The sequence below is a fragment of the Petaurus breviceps genome, unplaced genomic scaffold (assembly GCF_028583685.1).
Source record: "Petaurus breviceps papuanus isolate PSGF00001 unplaced genomic scaffold, PetGlider_PUasm1.0 186, whole genome shotgun sequence".
Lineage (NCBI taxonomy): Eukaryota > Metazoa > Chordata > Mammalia > Diprotodontia > Petauridae > Petaurus > Petaurus breviceps.
The window spans coordinates 32,647,147-32,667,054 of record NW_027185798.1 but is presented as its reverse complement, the minus strand read 5'-3'; the positions used below and the strand labels follow the sequence as shown (position 1 = coordinate 32,667,054).

At 45.6% G+C, this 19,908-nt stretch overlaps 1 protein-coding gene across 1 annotated transcript; it reads left to right on the top strand.

Moving 5' to 3' along the window:
- The first annotated feature begins 3,235 nt into the window (after positions 1 to 3,235).
- PLEKHO1 (pleckstrin homology domain containing O1) lies at positions 3,236 to 15,718 on the top strand. The gene is made up of 6 exons (XM_069090115.1): positions 3,236 to 3,913; positions 4,724 to 4,870; positions 10,736 to 10,876; positions 11,713 to 11,817; positions 12,182 to 12,283; positions 14,421 to 15,718. Exons 1-6 carry the CDS (start codon positions 3,884 to 3,886, stop codon positions 15,120 to 15,122), a joined length of 1,227 nt encoding a protein of 408 aa, XP_068946216.1. The 5' UTR covers positions 3,236 to 3,883; the 3' UTR covers positions 15,123 to 15,718.
- Positions 15,719 to 19,908: the final 4,190 nt, after the last annotated feature.

The following is a 19,908-nucleotide window of genomic DNA, read 5'->3' as shown; positions in this document are numbered from 1 at the left end:
CTTCTAGTGACATTTTGTTGTAGCAAAGGACTGTCAACAAAGTGGATATCCATCAACTACAGAATGACTGGGAAAATTATGATATATGAATGGAATAGAATAGTATAGTTCTGGAAGAAATTACAAATATGATGGATTCGGTGAAACCTAGGAAGATTTGTATGAACTGATACAAGGTTAAGTGAGTAGATCCAGAAGAACAGTTTCTACACTGAATGTAATAGCTTAAAAGGGAATTACTTTGAAAACTTAGAACTCTGATATGTTTAATGATCAATTATGACTTAGAAGACTAATGATGAAGCATGCATGCTTCCCACATCTTGGCAGAGAGGTGATAAACTAGAGGTGTGAATGAGACATACATTTTCAGAAATATCCAATGTGTCAGCTTGTTTAGCTTGACTATATTTATTTTTAAAAAGAGCTTCTAGGGTAGAGATTGGTGAGGAGTTGATGGGGCAATAATAGTGATACAAAAAGAAGAAAGAAAAGAACATCAACAAAACATTAAAATTTCACAGAAAAGATGAGAGAATTTCAGAAAGGGACACAAACAAGGACAGTGTTGTTACTGGCATGTTGAATTTAATATAGAATAGTATGCAATAGAAATTAATTTTCTGCGGGGATGCCCATCAATTGTGGATTGGTTGAACAAATTATGGTAGATGAATGTGATGGAATATTATTGGGCTGTAAGAAATGATGAAGAGGATGAATGGTTTCATAAAAACTTGGGTAAATATTTAAAAATAAACAAAAAATTTAAATAATCTTTTATTTGGGAAGACATGCATGAAATTATGTGGATTTACTTGGGAAGACATGCATGAAAAAGTGAGCAGAATAAGGAGAACAATTTATATTATAGCAATATTATAAAGAAAACAACTTTGAAAGACTTGGGAATTCTAACCAACTCAATGCCCAACCATATTCCAAAGGACTTATAATGAAATATACTACCCGCGTCCTAATAAAAAGATGATAGACTCAGAGAGTAGATTGAGACATTTTTTCCTGGACATGGCCAATACAGAAATTTGTTTTACTTGACTATATATGTTTGTAACAAGTTTTATTTTTCTTGACTTCTTAATGGGAGGAGGAAGAGAAAAGGATGTAGGAGGAAGAGAGTTCAGATTGAAAATAAAATAAAATTTAATTTTAAAAAAGAAAGAGGGAGGAGGGAAAGAAGGAAAGAAACATTAAAAAGTTCCATTTCGTGTGTAATCATCTTTTCTGTTCTTAATATATTTAAATGTTTGATAATATATAAGTTCACAATAAAAAGAAAAGAGAAAAAAGATGCAGCTGTGCCCCTCCAAATTATTTTGTATTTACTTGCATGGTGCATGTTATTTCCTCCATAGAATATAATCATCTTAAGGACAGGGGCTTTTATTTTTGTTTTTGTATCCTGATTAGAGACAACTAGGTAGAACCATCAAGCACTGGGCCTGAAGTTGGAAAGACCTGGATTCGAATTTGGCCTCAGATACTTATTAGCTATGTGATCCTGGGCAAGTCACTTAACCTGTCTGCTCAAGTGCATAATGGGTGTAATAAAAATACCTACATTCCAGGGTTATTGTGAGGATCAAATGAAATCATATTTGTAAAGCACCTGACACACAGTAAGTACTCAATAAATGCTTGTTCTCCTTCCCTGACTGCCTGGCATACAGCAGGTGCTTAATGGTTACATGCTTGTTGATTGGTTGATGTCACATCAAAATAGTCTGAGTTTCCTCATTCTTTTTTGCTTGTTTTGACAAGGAGGCTAGAACACTGGGGTTGTGGGTAACCAAGGTAGCAAAAGCAAGAAGGATATAGATTGAGTGTGTGTGTGTGTGAGTGTGAGAGAGAGAGAGACAGAGAGAGAGAGGTTCTAGTCCTAGTTTAGACACTGAAACTAGACAAATTCAGAGACTAGAAAAATTATAACCTCTCAACCTATTTCTTGATCTGTCAAATGGGATATTGCCTGCTCTATGAGCTCTTCTGCAGATACAATAAAAATAATTATTGGATACTATAAAGTGCCATATAAATGTGAGGAATTGCCATCATTATTGTTTAACGTGGCTGGGGTGTGCAGTGTGGGAAGGCATATGGATAGTAGGGAGGCAGGTTTCTCCCTGGTCTTTGACACAAAATTTATAGGCATGTCAGGAACACTGGAAAAAAAAGGGAAATACTCATCAAGTTTATTATCTGCTTGTAAGTAGGCCATCCCCTAACCCTTGTCCCCACTCCTAAGTGAATTCCAGGGAGGGAATGACACTCTCCCACCCACCAGCTGGGATATTAACAATAATTTGGTGGATCAAAGATCTCATTAATGTGACAACACGAACATCTCAAACTACCCTTGTCTTCTCATTCTATGTAGCTTTGGTCCATGTACTCTTACAAATCCTTCGAAGGAGGTCCATCCAGTGTACTGGGGGTGGGGGTGGAGGGGGCTTCCTCTAATCTAGAGCCTGACAATGAATGAGCACAGATGCTTTCCATCTATGATTCTTACCTTTCCCTTTTTGACAAGCCTTTCTTTCCTAACAGTAATAATTATCCCTTTCACTTCTATAGTATTTTAATTTTCAAAGAGTTGTCATCTCTAATCTCATTTTATCCTAATAACATCCCCGAAAGTAGAGAAGACAATATTCTCTCCACTTTACAGATGCGCAGACTGTACGGATGGATAAAAAGAGCCTTGTCCAAAGCCACTTGGTGAGTGGACCTATGAGCAGAAGGGAGGCTGGCGCACTCCCAGTCCTCTCTCCTTGAGCGACTAGTTGAGGACACTGAGGCTATAGGTTCAGAACCACAGGCTCTCCTAGAATTGGGCTGGCTACAGGGTTTCCCCCAATCAGAACTTACTCCCTCTCCTCAGTCCCTCCCTCCCCTCTTGGATGCCCTTCCTCACCCACAGTCTTCCCCTGAAAGAGAAAAAGCAGAAAACTTTTCCATAATACCTAAACTCCTTAGACTACTTTCTCTACCACCTTCCCTTCTCCTGCAGCTTACTCCCCACGTTTCCTTGTTTGGAGGGAAAGTCCAAAATGGAGAAATGACAAGCCCTCCCCTCATAGGAGAAACTCCCAAATACCAATTCTTAAAAATCTCTGTCCCTTTAAGCCTGTCTTGATCCTCTGATCTCTGGCTGCGCCCCCTGCCCCTGGGAGTCTCCCTCTGTTTCTAGGGCTCCCCTCTCGGGCTCATTTCGGTCGGTCTTGCTGATTGTAGCTGGGTCTCTGGCTCCGCCTCTCCCTGTGTGTCTGTCAGTGTGTCTCGTCCCCATCTCTCTGGCCCTCTCTGTGGTTCCCTTCTGTGTCTCTCTGTCTCGATCTCGCTTCTTCTCTTCTTTACCCCTGGTGAGTCAGAAACAAAGGAGGGAGGGGGAAGCTGCACTGTAGGTCGGGCTCCGAGATTCGCCCTTTATTCTGAACTCACGACGTCAGCGGGGCCCGGGCGGGCAACTGTGGATGGAGCTGCCGGGAGCGGACTGGGGTGCCCAGAGAGAGCCGGGTCGGAGGAGAGACCAGACCCTGAGCGGGCGTGTGTTTGTGCGTGCGCTGGGATCGGGATGGGAGGTGTGCGGGGGGCGGGATAGAGAGAGCCGAGGGGGGGCAGGCATGCGTGTGTGTGACAGTGTGAGTGCGAGGGAGGCTGGCCCTTAGTGTAACCGGAGCTACAAAGAAGGGAGACAGGGAGAGTCTAGAAGAGGGAGAGGGAGGAGGAGGAGGAGGCGGAGGCGGCGCCGGGGGCATCTCCAACACCCTCCCCCTTGGAACGAGCCACATCAAACCGGCCTCCGCCACCGGGACCCCGGGCCGGCCCCCCACCCCCTCCCCTCTGCCAGAGCCCACCCGGGATGATGAAGAAGAACAATTCTGCCAAGAGGGTGAGTCTCTTGCTTCCTCTAATTCAGTTGACTTTCTCCTACCAGGACCCCCTCCATCTCCTTCCGGGGTTCCGGCCTGTTTGGGGGGGGGGGCAGGGACCATGGAAGCACCTCAGAGAGTCTTGTCCCCTTCCCCCCGCCGCGCCCGCTCCCCTTCCCCCCTCTTCCTTTGCCATCCCAGTCTGAAGATTTTACATTTCATTCAATCTATGGGATGCAGTTACCTCCCACTGATCCCTGAGCCTGTCACCCTAGTTGCTAGCAAGAACCTTCAGTGTTTGGGGGTGCTTTTTTCTGGGGGGAAGCTGGTCGAGATGGGTAGTACTTGCCTCAGCTTCTCCTCTCCCCCCACCTCCTCTCCACTGGGAAACCAGCAGCAGTTTGCATCGTGCTCTGCGGTGGAGAGAGGAAAAAAAAGACAATGAAAATAGAATAAAATGCCATTAACCCCAGGCGCTTTGGAAAAGGGGAAATAGGGGTGGGGGCGGGAGGAGGAAAGAAGGACAGTGGGAGAAAGAGTCACCAGTCCCCACTTTTTCACACCTTCTCCCTCCCCGAGGCCTGAGTTCTCAGCCCCTGCATCACCTCTCCTGGGTTATTTCAGCTGTTTATCTCGGGCTGAGGGAGGTCACGATGGGGAACGGGACTGACTGCCAAGAGTGAGGACCCGCGGGAAGCTCACCAGCTAGGGAAGCTCACCAATGATCTAGAAGGCGGGGAGGGAGGCAGCTAGGGAAGAGTGGGAGAAAGAAGAAATTAACACTTAATAATGTGCTTCTTATCTTCCCCACCCCCTACCCCCTGCGGCAGGGGCCCCAGGATGGAAACCATCAGTCCGCACTGCCTGAAAAGGTCGGCTGGGTGCGGAAATTTTGTGGGAAAGGGATTTTTAGGGAGATCTGGAAAAACCGCTACGTGGTGTTGAAAGGGGACCAGCTCTACATCTCTGAGAAGGAGGTAGGATCCCCTTGCCTCCCTCCAACCACCCCAGCTCTCCTCTCCACATTCCCTCATTCTCTACATCAGCCTTTTACATCCCCTCACTTCTACCTCCCCACCCCCACCCCACCCCCATAAACCATATTTAGTATTCCCGAAGCAAGTTGAGGAAGCAGACTATCTATGCCCCACCACACCTTGTCCGATGACAAGGTTGCCCTTCGCTGAGAAATTGCCCTGAGTTGGGTGGCAGATGTTGAGTTTGAAGCCTAGTTGGTGGTTTTTCCTTTGCATACATTTTTGGTAACAATGGTGATTTTTATCCCAAGATTTAAAAAAAAAAAACCCTTCTGATAAATGGGGAGCCCTTCCCCCAATGTCCCCTCCTACCCCACCCCCAGTCCTGTCTGCAGCCTCCATCTGCAGACAGAATTGTTTCCTCTGCTGCTGCTAAAACATTCTGCTCAGTCCACCACCACCACCCCCAACCCCCAGCCCCTAGCCAGCCTCCCTCCCTTTTCCTGTTTCTAGCAAGGCCATACATTGATCATATCAACAGCTCAGCTGCACTAAATCATAAGGGAGATAGAGTAATACCACACATCGGGCTAAGACCACTGGGATATGTGAAGTCAGTTCCACATGACCCAGGGTAGAGCATATAGGTTTGTGAGTGCTGGGAGATTCCATTTGGTGCTATTCAACTTAACAAACATTCATTAAGTTCTTATTATGTGTCCATTATGCCCTTTTCCCTTCCTCACCTCCCAGGAAAATAAAAGGGACAGAAAAAAACTTCCAAGTCAATTGGGGACCAGAGAAAGGGTTGCTTATCCCCTTTTTTGCCTCCCTGAAGGAGGAAACCACAGAGGGAAGTGCAAGGGACAGTCTTTCTTTTCCCCAGCCAGCTCCAGCTCTGTTGTTAAACTAGAAACTTCAGCTCATGTAGGGTTAGGATACTCAGGTCTGGTCACAGACCATGGACACTACACTCCCCTCTCCCTCTCCCCTACCTCCTGCTTTCTGTGTGTTTCCTTGGAGGGAAGAAAAGAACTTGGTATCTCAAACCAGGGAAAAAAATGTCTTACAGACAGAACTTAGTTTATAGAGTAATGGGAAATCTAAACTGACCCCCTGGCCAGAAGTCATTTCATCCCCCTCACTATCTCTGTGTCACACAGTTGGAAGACTCTTCCTGAACTTTCCAGGCAAAATAGTGCGACTTCCTTTGCCTCCTCTCCTCCTTTCCTTGTTTTCTCCCTAGCATGACTGGGGGAAGTCCTCCTTGAATTCGGACTTCCCAGAGCCCCCTACTTTAAGGAAGAGCTTTTCCTATTCTGAACATTGTGTTTGGCTAAATAAATCCTTTTATGGTATTCATACACATTCTGGCCAAGACTAGAGACTAAAGGCACAGGAGCAGTCAAGGTTGTAGTAGGGTAGGAAAGACCTGGAAACCTTCCACCCTCAAAATTTCTATTTAAGAGGGAAACCTCAATTGTCCAAATCAATGTGGGGCCTGGATCTTTGAATACTGGAGAAAGTCTGGGCCCCTAGAAGAGTGAGAAAATAAAAGGAATCAAGTGATTTGTTTTTAGGGAGTTTGATAGGAAAATATCCCTTCAATGTCACATACACACATACATTAACAGTTCCTGAAGAGGATTTTCTCCACAGTTTTCTGGCTTTCCTGAACAAGTGTCAAAGTGTATCATCTGTTTTCCCTGAACTTCATAATGGCAGGAAACGTCAGAGAACAGTCAGGGAGGACTTCCCACACGTCATATCACGAGGGGAAACACAAGCATGGTAAGGGGGGAGGAGGGAATAGGAAGGAACAAAAGGAAACAGGGCATCCCTTTCTTGTCTGTGTTTTAGCAAGGGAGTAGTCATGGGGAGGGTCAGGGTGACCAACCCCTGCCTGTAGGAGAGGAAGGTTGGAGTGTGGAGGCAGAGGGAGGGATGGAATGACCTCAGGAAAAGATGTCTAGTGTTCTAAGAATCAGCAGCATCTGTCCAGTTATGGGAAAGGTTATCTAAAAGAAAGGATTCAAAGTGTGTCTTTGCTCCTCCAACAGAAATGATGAGAGTAGAAGAAGGCATCAGGTGATCTGAGAAACAAATAGGTCGATGTCTTTCTCTTCTTGTGAGGCATTTTCTATGCAGAAATCAGCCTAAGTTTTAGAGGTCCCTAACAGGCCCCCAGATTTCATCTTGCCCATAGAGAAGGGTATGAAAGTTCCCCCACTTCCCTCACTTCTCCCCAGTCCCCGAACAGGTGATCAGGCCCCATCTCAGGCCAAAAGCAGCCCTTTTCCCCAAAGTACTTGAGCATGGACAAGACTGAGTCTTGAGGACTCAGAATAATAACTGTAAGTTTAAAGGGAAAGTTAAAAGGTGGACATAGTTGTAAAGTTTTAAGATTTAATAGCTTTCAATAGACTTTTGTCAGTGTTAAACTCACTTAAAACTACACTAAGACTTTTGTGACACACTGTATGTTGTGTTTTATTTCGTTTCATGCAAGATCAACAGTTAATATATATATAAAGTGCTATATAAATGCAAGTCATGATGATGATAATGCTGATGCAAGAATATCCTTGTTTTTTTATACCTACCACTCCTAGTAAATTTCTTATATTCGTCCTTCTCCTCCAATTACCTCTCAGCCCTGGGGACCACAGAACAGACCGGCAACCCCAGGAGGGAAGGGACCCTCTAATGCCAAGAGAGAGTTTCTTTAGGGGTGATCTGAGCTTCCACAAATGCCCTGCCCCAAAGCAGCCTATGTTGTCCATAGGCTTTCCAATTCCTAAGACTAAGGTCTCATTTTCCAGAAAGATAGGAGGGTCCTCAAGATAAGTAGTGTCGACATTGCAGGAATAGAAATCTGGGATAGCTAAAGCAAGGGGATCAAGTCATGTTTTGTTTCTGCTTTTATAGACATCTATGTCTTTGTAGAACTGGGACATAGAGGCAAAGAAAGGGAAGAGGCAATTTCAAAAGATCAATAATTCTGTGGGTGGCTTTTAGAGATTTTTTTTTGATGGAAAAAAAAAGCATAATAAAATGCAGGAAGGAAACCAAGGTCTAGACACCCTGACCCCTTGGAATGTTCACTCTTGTACCACTTCTATCTGTTTCTTCCCCCATCTTACCTAGTATCCATCTCAATTTTTCCTTTACCCTGTAGCCTCTTCCAACTTCTCAGTTTGGATTATAGGTAAACCCACTCCGCTCTTCTGTGGGAAAAAGAACAAACCACCCACCCTTATGCCCCTTTCCTTATGCACGCCCATCACCTTCCTCTCCACAACTTCTGGTCTCTGTTGATATTCTCAACTCTGGGAAAGGAGGAGGAAGAGAAGTGACACATTATTGTATGTCCCTGCCCCATGTTTCTGGGAATTGTTCTTGAGTCAGGAGCCCCTTGCCAGGTTCTGGACACACCTCTGTCAATGTGGTTTGAGAGTCCTTGATTCCTTTCCTCTCCCCAAAAAAGTCTAAGGAGATAAGAAAAGGTCCAAGAGACCCCAGCGATAAAAAACATCCAAGTAGATGTATAAGCCAGATTGGAGGCAGGAAATGAGGAAGTTCATCCAGGAAGGATGAAGTTTTTGTTACAGTGCTCAATACTATAAAGCAGTTCTTGGTTCTAAAAGGTAGACAGTGTAGAGTGGAGTTGGAGTTAAGGGCTTAGGGACTGGTAGAGAAACCTGCATTTATCTGAGATGGTGCCAAGAGTTTTATTTGGAAGCAGGAGGAGGGGCAAAGTAGCCTCTAGGGTGCCAGGCTTGTAATTCTAAAACATATGTGACTCAGAATTTTGTATTTGAGTATGTGCATTTTGTTATCTCTGACTGGGGGACTCTGCTGTGCACGGGGCTGTGTCCCAGGGGGCACTTGGGAGACATGTAGCTACATGTAGTTGTGTGTTTATCTATAACAAGGCCAAGCACTAGGAGACACACGTGGAGATTGGTTTGTCTTTCTTTTATCCCAGCTATTTCTCTTCCAGAAACCATGGCCTGCTTATGCTCAAAGGCACCCATCACACCAGGCCTCCCAACTAGTGGGGAAACAGTAACAGATGCCACCTTCTCCCCAACTATACACCCATCATAGACCCCTGACTGCCTCTAAAGCCCTTAAGCACAGACAATTATTGTGGACTAATTCATTTGGGGAAATGATTACGACTGCTTCCTCTGTCCTCTGTCCTAATGAGACCCAAATGAACCTTAGAACTAGTTCTAGGTCCCTCAGCTTCAGAAAACAAAGGGGGGGGGGCACGCTCTGGGAAAGGATATGAGAGGATCCTAAGAGAAAATTTTAAAAATGAACCTGGGGAGAAAGGTTAAGGAAGTTTGATGTGTTGTGATCAGAGAAGGCCATGGGAATAAGGGTAGAAGGAGACTACATCAGGAAGGATTAAGATTAGATACAAGGAATAACTTCTCAACAGTAAGGAAGCTTTGATTCTCAAGATGGGGTGATGCAAGGAGATTGTGGAGAGTTTTCTTTAGAAGAGTCTTGTGTCTCTAGAAGTACCTGTCAGGCAGAGGCAGCTCAGGAAGAGCTGGAATAGGCATTCATTGCAAGATGCACTGGGTTTGCTCCAGAAGTCCTGGGATTTACCGCTTCTTAGCTGACGACCTCCCTTTAGTGAGTCACCTACCCTGCAAAGAGCTCAGTTGTCTTGTCTATAACATGGGGCTAATAGTGCTTGCAATACCCACCTCACAGTGTTGCAGTAAGGAAAACACTTTGTAGGCTGTAAAGTGTTTGTGTTCATGTTAGCTGTCATCATTATTTTAGATGATCGTAGACTCAATGAGTCTAGCTTGAATTGACCCAGGACCTTAAGGGGGGCCTGAGGTTGAGAAGAGGGGAAGCGTTTATAGTTTTTAACTGTACTCAGCAAACTTTGCAGCACAGAGAGTGAGTCTTTGTTGCTATGGCAATCTGGCTCTTGAAATACAGGAGGCAGATGAGTCTCTTTATAAAAAGGTATAGTAAAGGTGGGGGCTGAGAAGGGACATAGCCAGGAGCACCCACAGTGAGTGGCACTGTAGTGGGGGCTATAGGTGGACCCTCCTTAGCCTTAAATTCTCTTACCTCCTTCCTTCTGAGATCATGGACTAATTCATTTGGAGAATTGATTAAGATTATTTCTGCTGGCCTCTGACCTAATCAGAGCCAGTTCAAGGTCCCCCAGCTTCAGAAAACAGTAGGGGACACTCTGGGAAAGGATATGAGAGGATCCTAAGAGAAAGTTTTACAAATGAACCTGGGGAGAAAGGTTAAGAGAGTTTCATTTGGGAGCCTCTAAAGATTCCAGAGGCTGTTGCTGCCTTCTCCAAGCTTAGCCACTTCACCCATGTCCTCTAAAGGAAAAGGTAGAAGAGGAGAAGAGTAGGATTGAGAAAATGTGATCTCTAGGGGCGGCCAGGTGGCTCAGCGAGTAAGAGCACCAGCCCCAGTGTCGGGATGACCTGGGATCGAATCCGGGCTCAGATACTTAGCACCACACCCAGAAATAACTGGCCGTGTAACCTTGAGCAAGTTACTTAACCCAATTGCTTTAAAAAAAAAAAGAAAAGAAAAGAAAGTGTGATCTCTGTCCTAGTGGAAAAGAATAGGGGAATAGGGTCTTTGTGAACAAATCCTCCAGTTAGGAGTTAACAAATGAGTCCTCCCAATTCCTCCCCATTTCTGGTACCTTCTCAGAGCCTCCAAACATGGGACCACCCCAGACTTTGTTGTTTTGTTGTTTTTTTTTCTCTCCCTGGGCTGGTTTGAACCAATGAGTTAATGGGGGAAAGGGCCAAATAATTCTTATCTCCCCCCACACCAACTCACCCGCCCCCGCCCCCCTAGATAAAAGATGAGAAAAATGTCCAGGAAGTATTTGACCTGAGCGACTATGAGAAATGCGAGGAGCTTCGGAAATCCAAGAGCCGGAGCAAGAAGAATCACAGCAAGTTTACCCTGGCACACTCCAAACAGCCTGGGAACATGGTATGTCGTCCCTACCGCCTTGGCCCCCTGGGCGCTTCTTGTACACAGCGGTGCTGAGAAGATCTCTCCCACACACACGCTCACTGTTTCTCTCAGTGACTTCTCTCACTTCCCAAGTCTAGAGTCCCCAGGCTCCCCATCAACTTTGACCTTTTCTTGGAAAGTATTCATCCCTCAGTCTCCCCGAGTCCCTCAGGCTCTTCTTCTCTGCCCACTGATACCCAGCCTATTTTCTTAAATTTGCCCAGAGAAGAAAGCCCCTTTACTTCTCTTGGGAGTGAATGCTTACATTGTCCCTGAGAGGCAAGTTGTAGCCTAAGCCTATTTCCTTTTGTCTAAGTGAACACACAGCAGCTACTCCTGGAAAATGTTCCTTCATACATGTAAAGATTTTTTTTCTGCCTGTCCTTCACTGCCCCCAACCACCAGCCTTCTCTTCTCCAGCCCCATAATCACCTGTGTCCCTCTCAGTATTCTCTCCTTCACATCCATACTTCATGTGGGCCAAGACAGCAGAGCCCAAGACTCTATCCTATATAAAATATGTTTCCCCTTTCAATTCATGATCACTTCCAAATCAGAGTGCCCAGTCATGCAGTTCTATAAAGGGGACATAGTGGCATCCTTAAAGAAGTGGTGTGGGTTTGTGGGGAGGGGGCAGAGAAGGGACAACAAGAGAAATAGAATCTCCCTCCTGGAAAAGGTGGGGCCAAAACACATAAAACATCTTAGTATTTTCACTATTAAGTCTCCAAGGTACCCTCAGGGATAGGGGCATTAACTATAATCCCCAGGTTATAACAAAAATCTTCACCCCCCCCCCCACCCCCAACCAGGCACCCAACCTGATCTTCCTGGCAGTGAGTCCAGAGGAGAAGGAGTCTTGGATTAACGCCCTCAGTTCTGCCATCACCCGAGCCAAGAACCGAATCCTGGATGAGGTTGGTGAGGTTGGGATCAGTGTGGAGATGGGCAGGTCTAGTTAGCACCAAGAGGAAAGCCGAATTAACTAACTGGCCCCATCGACCTGCTCCCCTCCAACTCCCTCTCTCTCTCAAACTCATGCTTACCTCCTCCTAACCCCCTTCCCAGTTCTCTCTTGTCCAGATTTTCTATTCCCACTTTAGGATGTGAGGACCACAGTTTAGGGGCCAGATTAGAGATTCTTTCAAAACTAGGAGATCCTGAAGTCCAAGGGAGGTATCGTGGGACAGGTCATTTGATCTGTTCCCCAGTGCAGGCATTTTCAGGGAAGTTGGGACAGAAGGAGGAGGTTGTAAGGAATACAAGTCTTCTCATCCCCAGGTCACTGTTGAAGAAGACAGCTACCTTGCCCATCCCACCCGTGACAGAGCAAAGATCCAGCACTCTCGACGTCCCCCAACCCGAGGACACCTAATGGCTGTGGTATGTGAAAACATCAGAATTTCCATACTAGCTGGAACCCTTCTTCCATCCAGGGCAAGATTTTATCTTATAAAATGACACCAGTGTACATCTTTGCAGATGGGTGTGATAATACTCTTTGCCAGGTCATGTACATTGTAGCACATCCTAGCTTCCCTTAAAGCTTTGTGGATCATTATCAAACCCTTAATTCAATAAATATTCAAATACACCTGCCTAGAAAGTTTTAGGTTGTAAGACATGCAAAAAATTTTAATACATAAAGTCCTTACCCTCAAGGAACATTGTCTAATTGAGAGGTGAATCAATCATCAAGCATTTACTAAACCCCTGCTAAGTGCTGGAAATACAAAGACAAAAATAAAAGTTCTGGAACTCAAGAAACTTACATTTTATCAGAGGAGAAAGCCTGGCCACATATAAGTATAAATAAAATAAAGGAAATCTGTAGGGGTAGGCACTAGTAGCTAGGGTCAGCAGGGTTTGGAATCAGAATGTAGAAGGCAATACCTGGGCTGAGGTTTTTTGTTTGTTTGTTGTTTTTGCTTTTTGGAGGGCAACTGGGGTTAAGTGACTTGCCCAAAGTCACACGGCTAGTAAGTGTGTCAAGTGTCTGAGACCAGATTTGAACTCAGGTCCTCCTGACTCCAGGGCCGGTACTCTATTCACTGTGCCACCTAGCCACCCCCCTGGGCTGAGTTTTGAAGGAAACCAGGGGTTCTAAGAGGCAGAATTTAGTAAAGAGGAAGTGCATTCCAGATATGGAGGACAGATAATGTCTAGACCCAGAGGTGGTAGATGAAATACTGTATATGAGAAATAGCAGAAGGCCAGTTTAACTACACTAAAGAGTGTATGTAGGGAAATAATGAATAGAAAGACTAGAAAGGTAGATTGGAACCAGATTGGGAAGGGCTTTGAATGCCAGAGTTTATATAAGATTCTAGCAGCAGGTGTGTGACATGATCTGTCTAGTACAGGGGTGGAGAACCTGGGGCCTTGAGTTCACATGTGGTTCTCTAGGTCCTCAAGTGCAGCTCTTTGGCTGAATCCAAACTTCACAGAACAAATCCTTTGATTAAGACCTCAAGGCTGAAGGTTTTCCATCCCTGGTCTAGTACTTCAGAAATATCACTTTGATATTTTTGTGGAAGAAGGATTAGAGACTGAAGACCCCTGAGTCAAGGAGAGAGGAAAAATATGAAAATTTAAGTAACACTACAAGAATTTAAAAATCAAAACAAAACACTACAAGAGATGTCATGAGGTAACATATGAGAAAATGTCAACTACGTGGCCTATCACTGGGTTGTTGTTAGGCTCAAATGAGACAATGAGCCTATCTAAAGCACCATATAAATGTGTCTCAGTTAACATTCTTATAAGTTTGCTAACCTGCTATATATTTGTCCACGTCTCAAAGGGGTTCAGTATTCTGAAAATTGCTGTTTTGTTTTGGATTGTTGCTTTAAAGTTCTAGCATGAGGCTGGGGAGATCAGGATAAGAGGGGGAGCTGAAGTCATGTAGCTAGGAGGAGGAAGTGAATAAGTGTTTATATAGTACCTGTTGTGAACCAGACAAACGTGCTAAGCACTTTTTACAAATATGACCTCATTTACTCCTCACAGCAGTCCTTGAGATAGGTGCTATCATCATCCCCATTTTATAATTGAGGAAACTGAGGTAGGTAGCAGTTAGGTGGCTTGCACCAGGTTACCTAGCTAGGAGAGTCTTGAGGCCAAATTTGAACTCGAGTCCAGGCCCATCACTCTATCTACTGTACCACCAGATGCCTCAGTAGCCACTCAGAGGGATGTGGATGAGGAGATGCAGAATATCTTCTCAGTAAGAAACCTTACATTGGGTGCTTAGGGCAAAGAGAAGCGGCACATGCCTCCTTCCACATGAAAAATCCTTACACCATTCAAATGATCAAGTGCGAATTATCATCATACAATTAGGAAAGAACCGTGAAGGCAAAGACTGCTTCCTCCCTGTCTTTAATCCCCTAGCACAAAGTAGGCATCTAATAAATACTTGTTGCATAGAATTGAGTTGGAGGAGGCATCAGCCATGAGGAGTAACGTTTCCCAATGTCTCTATTCATGATTGTGATCATTGTACTTCCTGCTGCAGGCCTCCACCTCTACCTCTGATGGAATGTTGACCTTGGACCTTATCCAAGAGGAGGACCCCTCCCCTGAGGATTCCACATCTTGTGCTGAGAGCTTCCGTGTTGACCTAGACAAGTCTATGGCCCAGCTGGCAGAAGGCCGGCGACGGGCAGACTCAGACAGAATCCATCCCCCCTTGGACCGGGGCCGTAGCTTTCCCCGGCCCTGGGAGAAGCCAGAGAAAGGGGCCCCCTACACTCCCCAGGCTCCCAAGAAGCAAACACCCTCAGAGAAAGGCCGATGTGCTTCCTTGGAAGAAATCTTGTCTCAGCGGGATGCTACCCCAGCCCATGGCCTGCTGCAGCCTGAGGATCACTCTACCCCAACCCCACCTCACCCTGGACAGCTGTCTCGGATCCAGGACCTGGTAGCAAGGAAACTGGAGAAGACTCAGGAGCTGCTGGCGGAGGTGCAGGGCCTGGGGGATGGGAAACGAAAGGCCAAGGACCCTCCACATTCTCCCCCTGACTCTGAGTCAGAACAGCTGCTGCTGGAGACAGAGCGACTGCTTGGGGAGGCATCCTCCAACTGGAGTCAGGCAAAGAGAGTACTGCAGGAGGTGAAGGAGCTGAGGGACCTGTACAGACAGATGGACCTTCAGACCCCAGACTCCCAGCTCAGACATACTGCTCAGCACAGCCAGTACCGGAAGAGCCTAATGTGAGGGGGCAAGAAAGAGGGGTCTAGGACATGCTGGGGGGAGGGATGGGCAGACACTGGGATAGGGCTTGTTTTGTTTTATTTTGTTTTTTAATTTACCACAATCCAAAAAGAAAAAAAAAACAACAGCTCATGGCTCCTGCTGGTGCCTGATCCTCCCTTGTTCCCTACCCCTTTCCCTCTGGAACCATATACTGGGCTCAGATTTGAAGGAGAGGTACTCCCTACTGAATGGTAAATATCTGTACCCAAAGAGGACAGAAGAGATGTGGGAGGCTGTCTGACCCTAGTACTAGAGATGTGGGGAGGAGTCATGAGAACTGGACTCTCTGCAGTCCCCTACCCCAACACAGAGGCCATGTGTTTATGGTTTAAATCCTAGTTTGGTGGGGGCAGAGGGAATAATCATTTTATGCCCAGGGTTGCCCTCTAAAGGTGACATGTTAGCCAGAAAGTCCATTCTCTGTTCCACTTCCATTGGTTTCACCCCTTGGTATCAATAAAGAGGAGAGGGCTTGGAGTGGAGAAGGAAGGATAGTCTGTAGAATCCAAACAGCAATCAGACATGATCTTTCTAACATCAGCCCTTCATTGCTATTTGAGCTCTTTCTCTTTTATTTCTTATTTTGTGTTTACTTCTCCTTCCACCCCAAAATGAGTTTAAAGACATAATGCTTACTTATGGTGGAACCATGAAGAGATGGTAGCATTCTCTTTGCTTCTCCAGAGGGTGGGGCTTCTCTAGCAGGGGAATGAGGGACAGCTGAACCAAAGGGAGAACTGATCTAAGAATGAAACTTGGTTGTGGAGCATGCTGGGTAGGAAAGAGGGGAAAAACCAAACACATGTTCATGTTCCTCTTTTAGCCAAGTCAGAGTTTTCTGGGTCCTTCCCCCTATCTTGTCTGCCCCCAACACTGCTTGTCCCTGTCTCTGAAAGAGAGTCACTACCAGGGAAAGAGTTCATCACGCGCACACACTTGACTCAAACCTCTTTGGTCTACCAACAAGTGCCAGGCTTCCATGCATTTTTCTCTGTAAGAGATCCTATACAATTTAGACTTCAAGTTGTTTACTTCTTGTCCTCTGCTATTTGCAACAATGATGAAGGGAGAGGAGAGAAAAGAAGTGTCAGTGATTTCAAGAAAGAGAGAGACAAAGTGAGAGAGAGGAAGGAAGGAAGGAAAAGAAAGAAAGAAGGAAGGAAGGAAAAGAAAGAACGAAAGAAGGAAGGAAAAGAAAGAAAGGAAGGAAGAGAAAATCTCTGCATTATTTAACCTCTTGGTTCTATTCCCCAGGGTGTCTTTCAGTCTTTCAATCTAGGATTTAGGACTACAAAGGGGACAGGAATGTTTGTGTATGGGAAAATGGAAGTATTTGAGGGGACATGACTAACAAGACAAACCAAACAGAAAGATCCATTCCCATTTCACCAGTCTCCCTCTCACTCCCTAATTTATCTGGAGATGAGGCAGGAGGGATAAAGAAAAGTGGTAGACTTGGAGGAACACAAACCTTTACCACTTCACAAACCCAAGGCACCTAAAATCATTCTGTTTTTCTTCCTGATGTCACTTCCCCCTGCCAACGCAATCAGGAAGATAACCCTTCCACCTCTACCAATTCTTTCATCTCTCCACTTCTTCATAGTTAGGAAATTCCCTCTCAAGACCTTTAGCAAGCACCTTCTCTGAAGGATATTTAACTCATTTTGATGGGGAACAGAAGATGCTGCTTTTGAGCTTAAATTTCAAAACTGGTTTCCCCACAGCCTATGCCAGAGATCTTTTGAAAATACATTGTGGGGTGCTAAAGGTATGAGACCTTCAAAACCACCTGGCCCAGCAAACAGAAGCAACCATTTTGTGGCCACCCACAGTCTGAATTCAACCTACACTTTTCTATTTCTAAATCTTCCATCTTATTTTATTTTCATTTTATTTTACCATTTTCCCCTTTTTTTCTTCCCAGTCACTCCCACGTAACAAGAGGAGAGACAAAGAGTAAGAATGACATGTATTCCTAAAACATGCCACTTAGTCTTGGTTCCCAGGGGACTGGAGAGATGGGGAGACACTAAAGAAAGGGGAGCCAAAGAGAAAAAGGGAGAAAAGCATAAGTAGGCTCCCCAGTGAGAAATAAGGGAAGCACTGGGTACTGAGCTCTAAGGTACTTTCTAAAGCCCAGGGACCTTTCCATCTGATTCGAAGCTAGAACCTTTCTTTGTGTTGTGTCTCCCATTAGAACTGAGTTCCTGGGGAGAACAGACTATCTTAATATTCAGCTTGTATCCCCAGTACTTTGCACATAGTAAGCCCTTAATAAATGCTTTTTTATTCCCACATTAATCAAGTTGCCCAGGAGTGAGTCTCCAGCTCCCCAGCAAAATGCCCAAACTGGCCAATTCATCTTTGTTACCCATACTCCTGCTGTCCAGAGACCTGTTAGCTCAGTTGGTTACCATATGGTGCTAATGAGGTCAAGTTCACAAACTCAATCCTGGCTTAACCTAAATTGTTTCACTCTGTTTCAAGGTTAGAGTGTCTGCCCTTTTAATCTTTGTTGACCATTTTACAGTTATGATTGTGTGGATGGATTAGTACAAGTCTGTCATCATTACTAGAAAAGTTCAAAGCTTATGGCCTGCTGACAGCAGGTCAGTAGAATCATCTTTCTTTATAGGCATGTTTTTAGATCAACAGCTCAGGAGTTCTACTTACTAAAATGAAAACTATGAATACTTTATTCATCTAGCCCAGGGGTGGGGAACCTGCAGCCCTCTAGGTCCTCAAGTGTGGCCCTTTGAATCCAAACTTCACAGAACCAATCCCAAGGATTTGTCCCAAAGGTCCCCCACCCCTGTTCTAGCCCCTTTCCCCCTACACTGCAGTGGGGGAAAATGCTTTCATGAATGCCTTCATTCCCATTCCCACCACCCTAGGGTGTTACTGTTGTTCAGTCGTTTCAGCTGTCTGATTCTTCATGACCCCATCTGGGGTTTTCTTGGTAAAGATACTGGAGTGTTTTTGCTATTTCTCCAGCTCAGTTTACAGATGAAGAAACTGAGGCAAACACAGTTAAGTGGCTTTGCCCAGGGTCACACAGCTAGTAAGTATCTGAGGTCATATTTGAACTCATGTCTTCCTGACTCCAGGCCCAGCCCACTATCAATTGTTATGCCGCTGCCCCTAGGGTATTTCATCCCTTTCTCTCAAATGGCGCTCTCGCTCTCTCCTCCCACCCACCCCCATTATTCTTTATCCTTTGTGGCTGTGTGGATTACATAGGAACCTAACCCGCCAGCATGGGTTCGAGAAGGAAGAGGAGCCTGGAGGTGAGGGAGGGTTGAGACACTGTCAGATCCTAAGCCCACCTGCTAAATGGGGAGGCTGGGGATCTCAGGCACACCGCTAGTTCTACCGCTAACTAGTCTTCCTGGGAAAGTCTCTTAAACTTCTTCTGACTTTGTTCATCTGTTTAAAAAAAAAACAGAACAAGGGGGAGGGAGGGTGTCTCCAAGGTGTCTTCCAGCTCCAACATTTTGAGTCTAGCTATCAGCCATTTTCCAGAAAAGATTGAACCACACGCACACTGCCTCCACTCCCTTCTTGCCAATGACAAATTTATTGTCTTATCTTTACACAAAAATGTTCTGGGAGATGGAAGATAACTTTCAGGGTTCTCCGGATAGGGGAGAGTGAGCAGTCTAAGACAAGGGACTAGCTGCCAATATTTAGGGAAAGCTGTAGAAAGAAGAGGATGATCCCTGCTTCACCACCCAGTCATGTTTCCACCCTCCTAGCCTGTAAAGTGGGCTATGCAATAAGAGACTGGAGCAGAAGCCTAGGGGGTGTTTCTGGTCTGTCTTATTAAAAAGAGTAACAGAAGAGCTATTGTCTCATTAAGTGGAAGAATTCATGTGCAGCTTGTTTTGTCTCATTTGTATGCTCTTTAAGGTTTCAGAAATCTCCGAATTGCTCTGGTGCCACTACTCTGTCCTATCGTTCCCCCGTCCGTCAAGGCTTTCTCCCGTTCTCCCAATATAAACAGAAGCTGGGACCGAGCCACCATCCAAGGAGCTAGAAAACAACAGGATCCCTCAGTCCCCTCCCCTTCCTTCACTGCCAAAAACCAACGTGGGGGAGTCCCTTCTTCCAACCTCCAAAGGAAGCTGACACTGCCTAGTAGTGCAAGCCACAGACTGGCCGGCTGTAGCGCCTGGCGTGGGGAGCGTCTCTACCTCGGTGCTTTGGCTTTGCTCCTTTTCTCTTTTTCTGCTCTCTTCCTACCTCCCGGTCTCCCAACTACAGCAGCCAATCCCCAGCCTGCTCTAGAGAAGCACCATATATGGAGAAGTTGGAAAGAAACCCAAATGAATGCGAGAACGAACACTCTCTCTCTCTCTCTCTCTCTCTCACACACACACACACACACACACACACACACACACACACACACACACACACACACACACACACAACTGTGTGTCTGTCTCTGTGACCATATTCTCAAGTCCATATGTGTCTGTGTGTCTCACCACATCTTTTTCCTCAGTTCAGCAGCCTCCCTCTCCCCCACCCCAGTTTGTTGCCCGTCACTACCCCCACCGTACCCCCTTGATCAACACTCCAACTGCTCTGACCTAGATTCCCCTGCACTAATTACAGGCCTAACTATATCCACCCATCACCCAACTTAGCGCAGCTGAGACCCTGGAGGTCAATTAGAGCAGCTCACAGCTCTACTGTGCTCAGGAAATGAGATGGAGCCAGAGACACCCACCCACCCTCC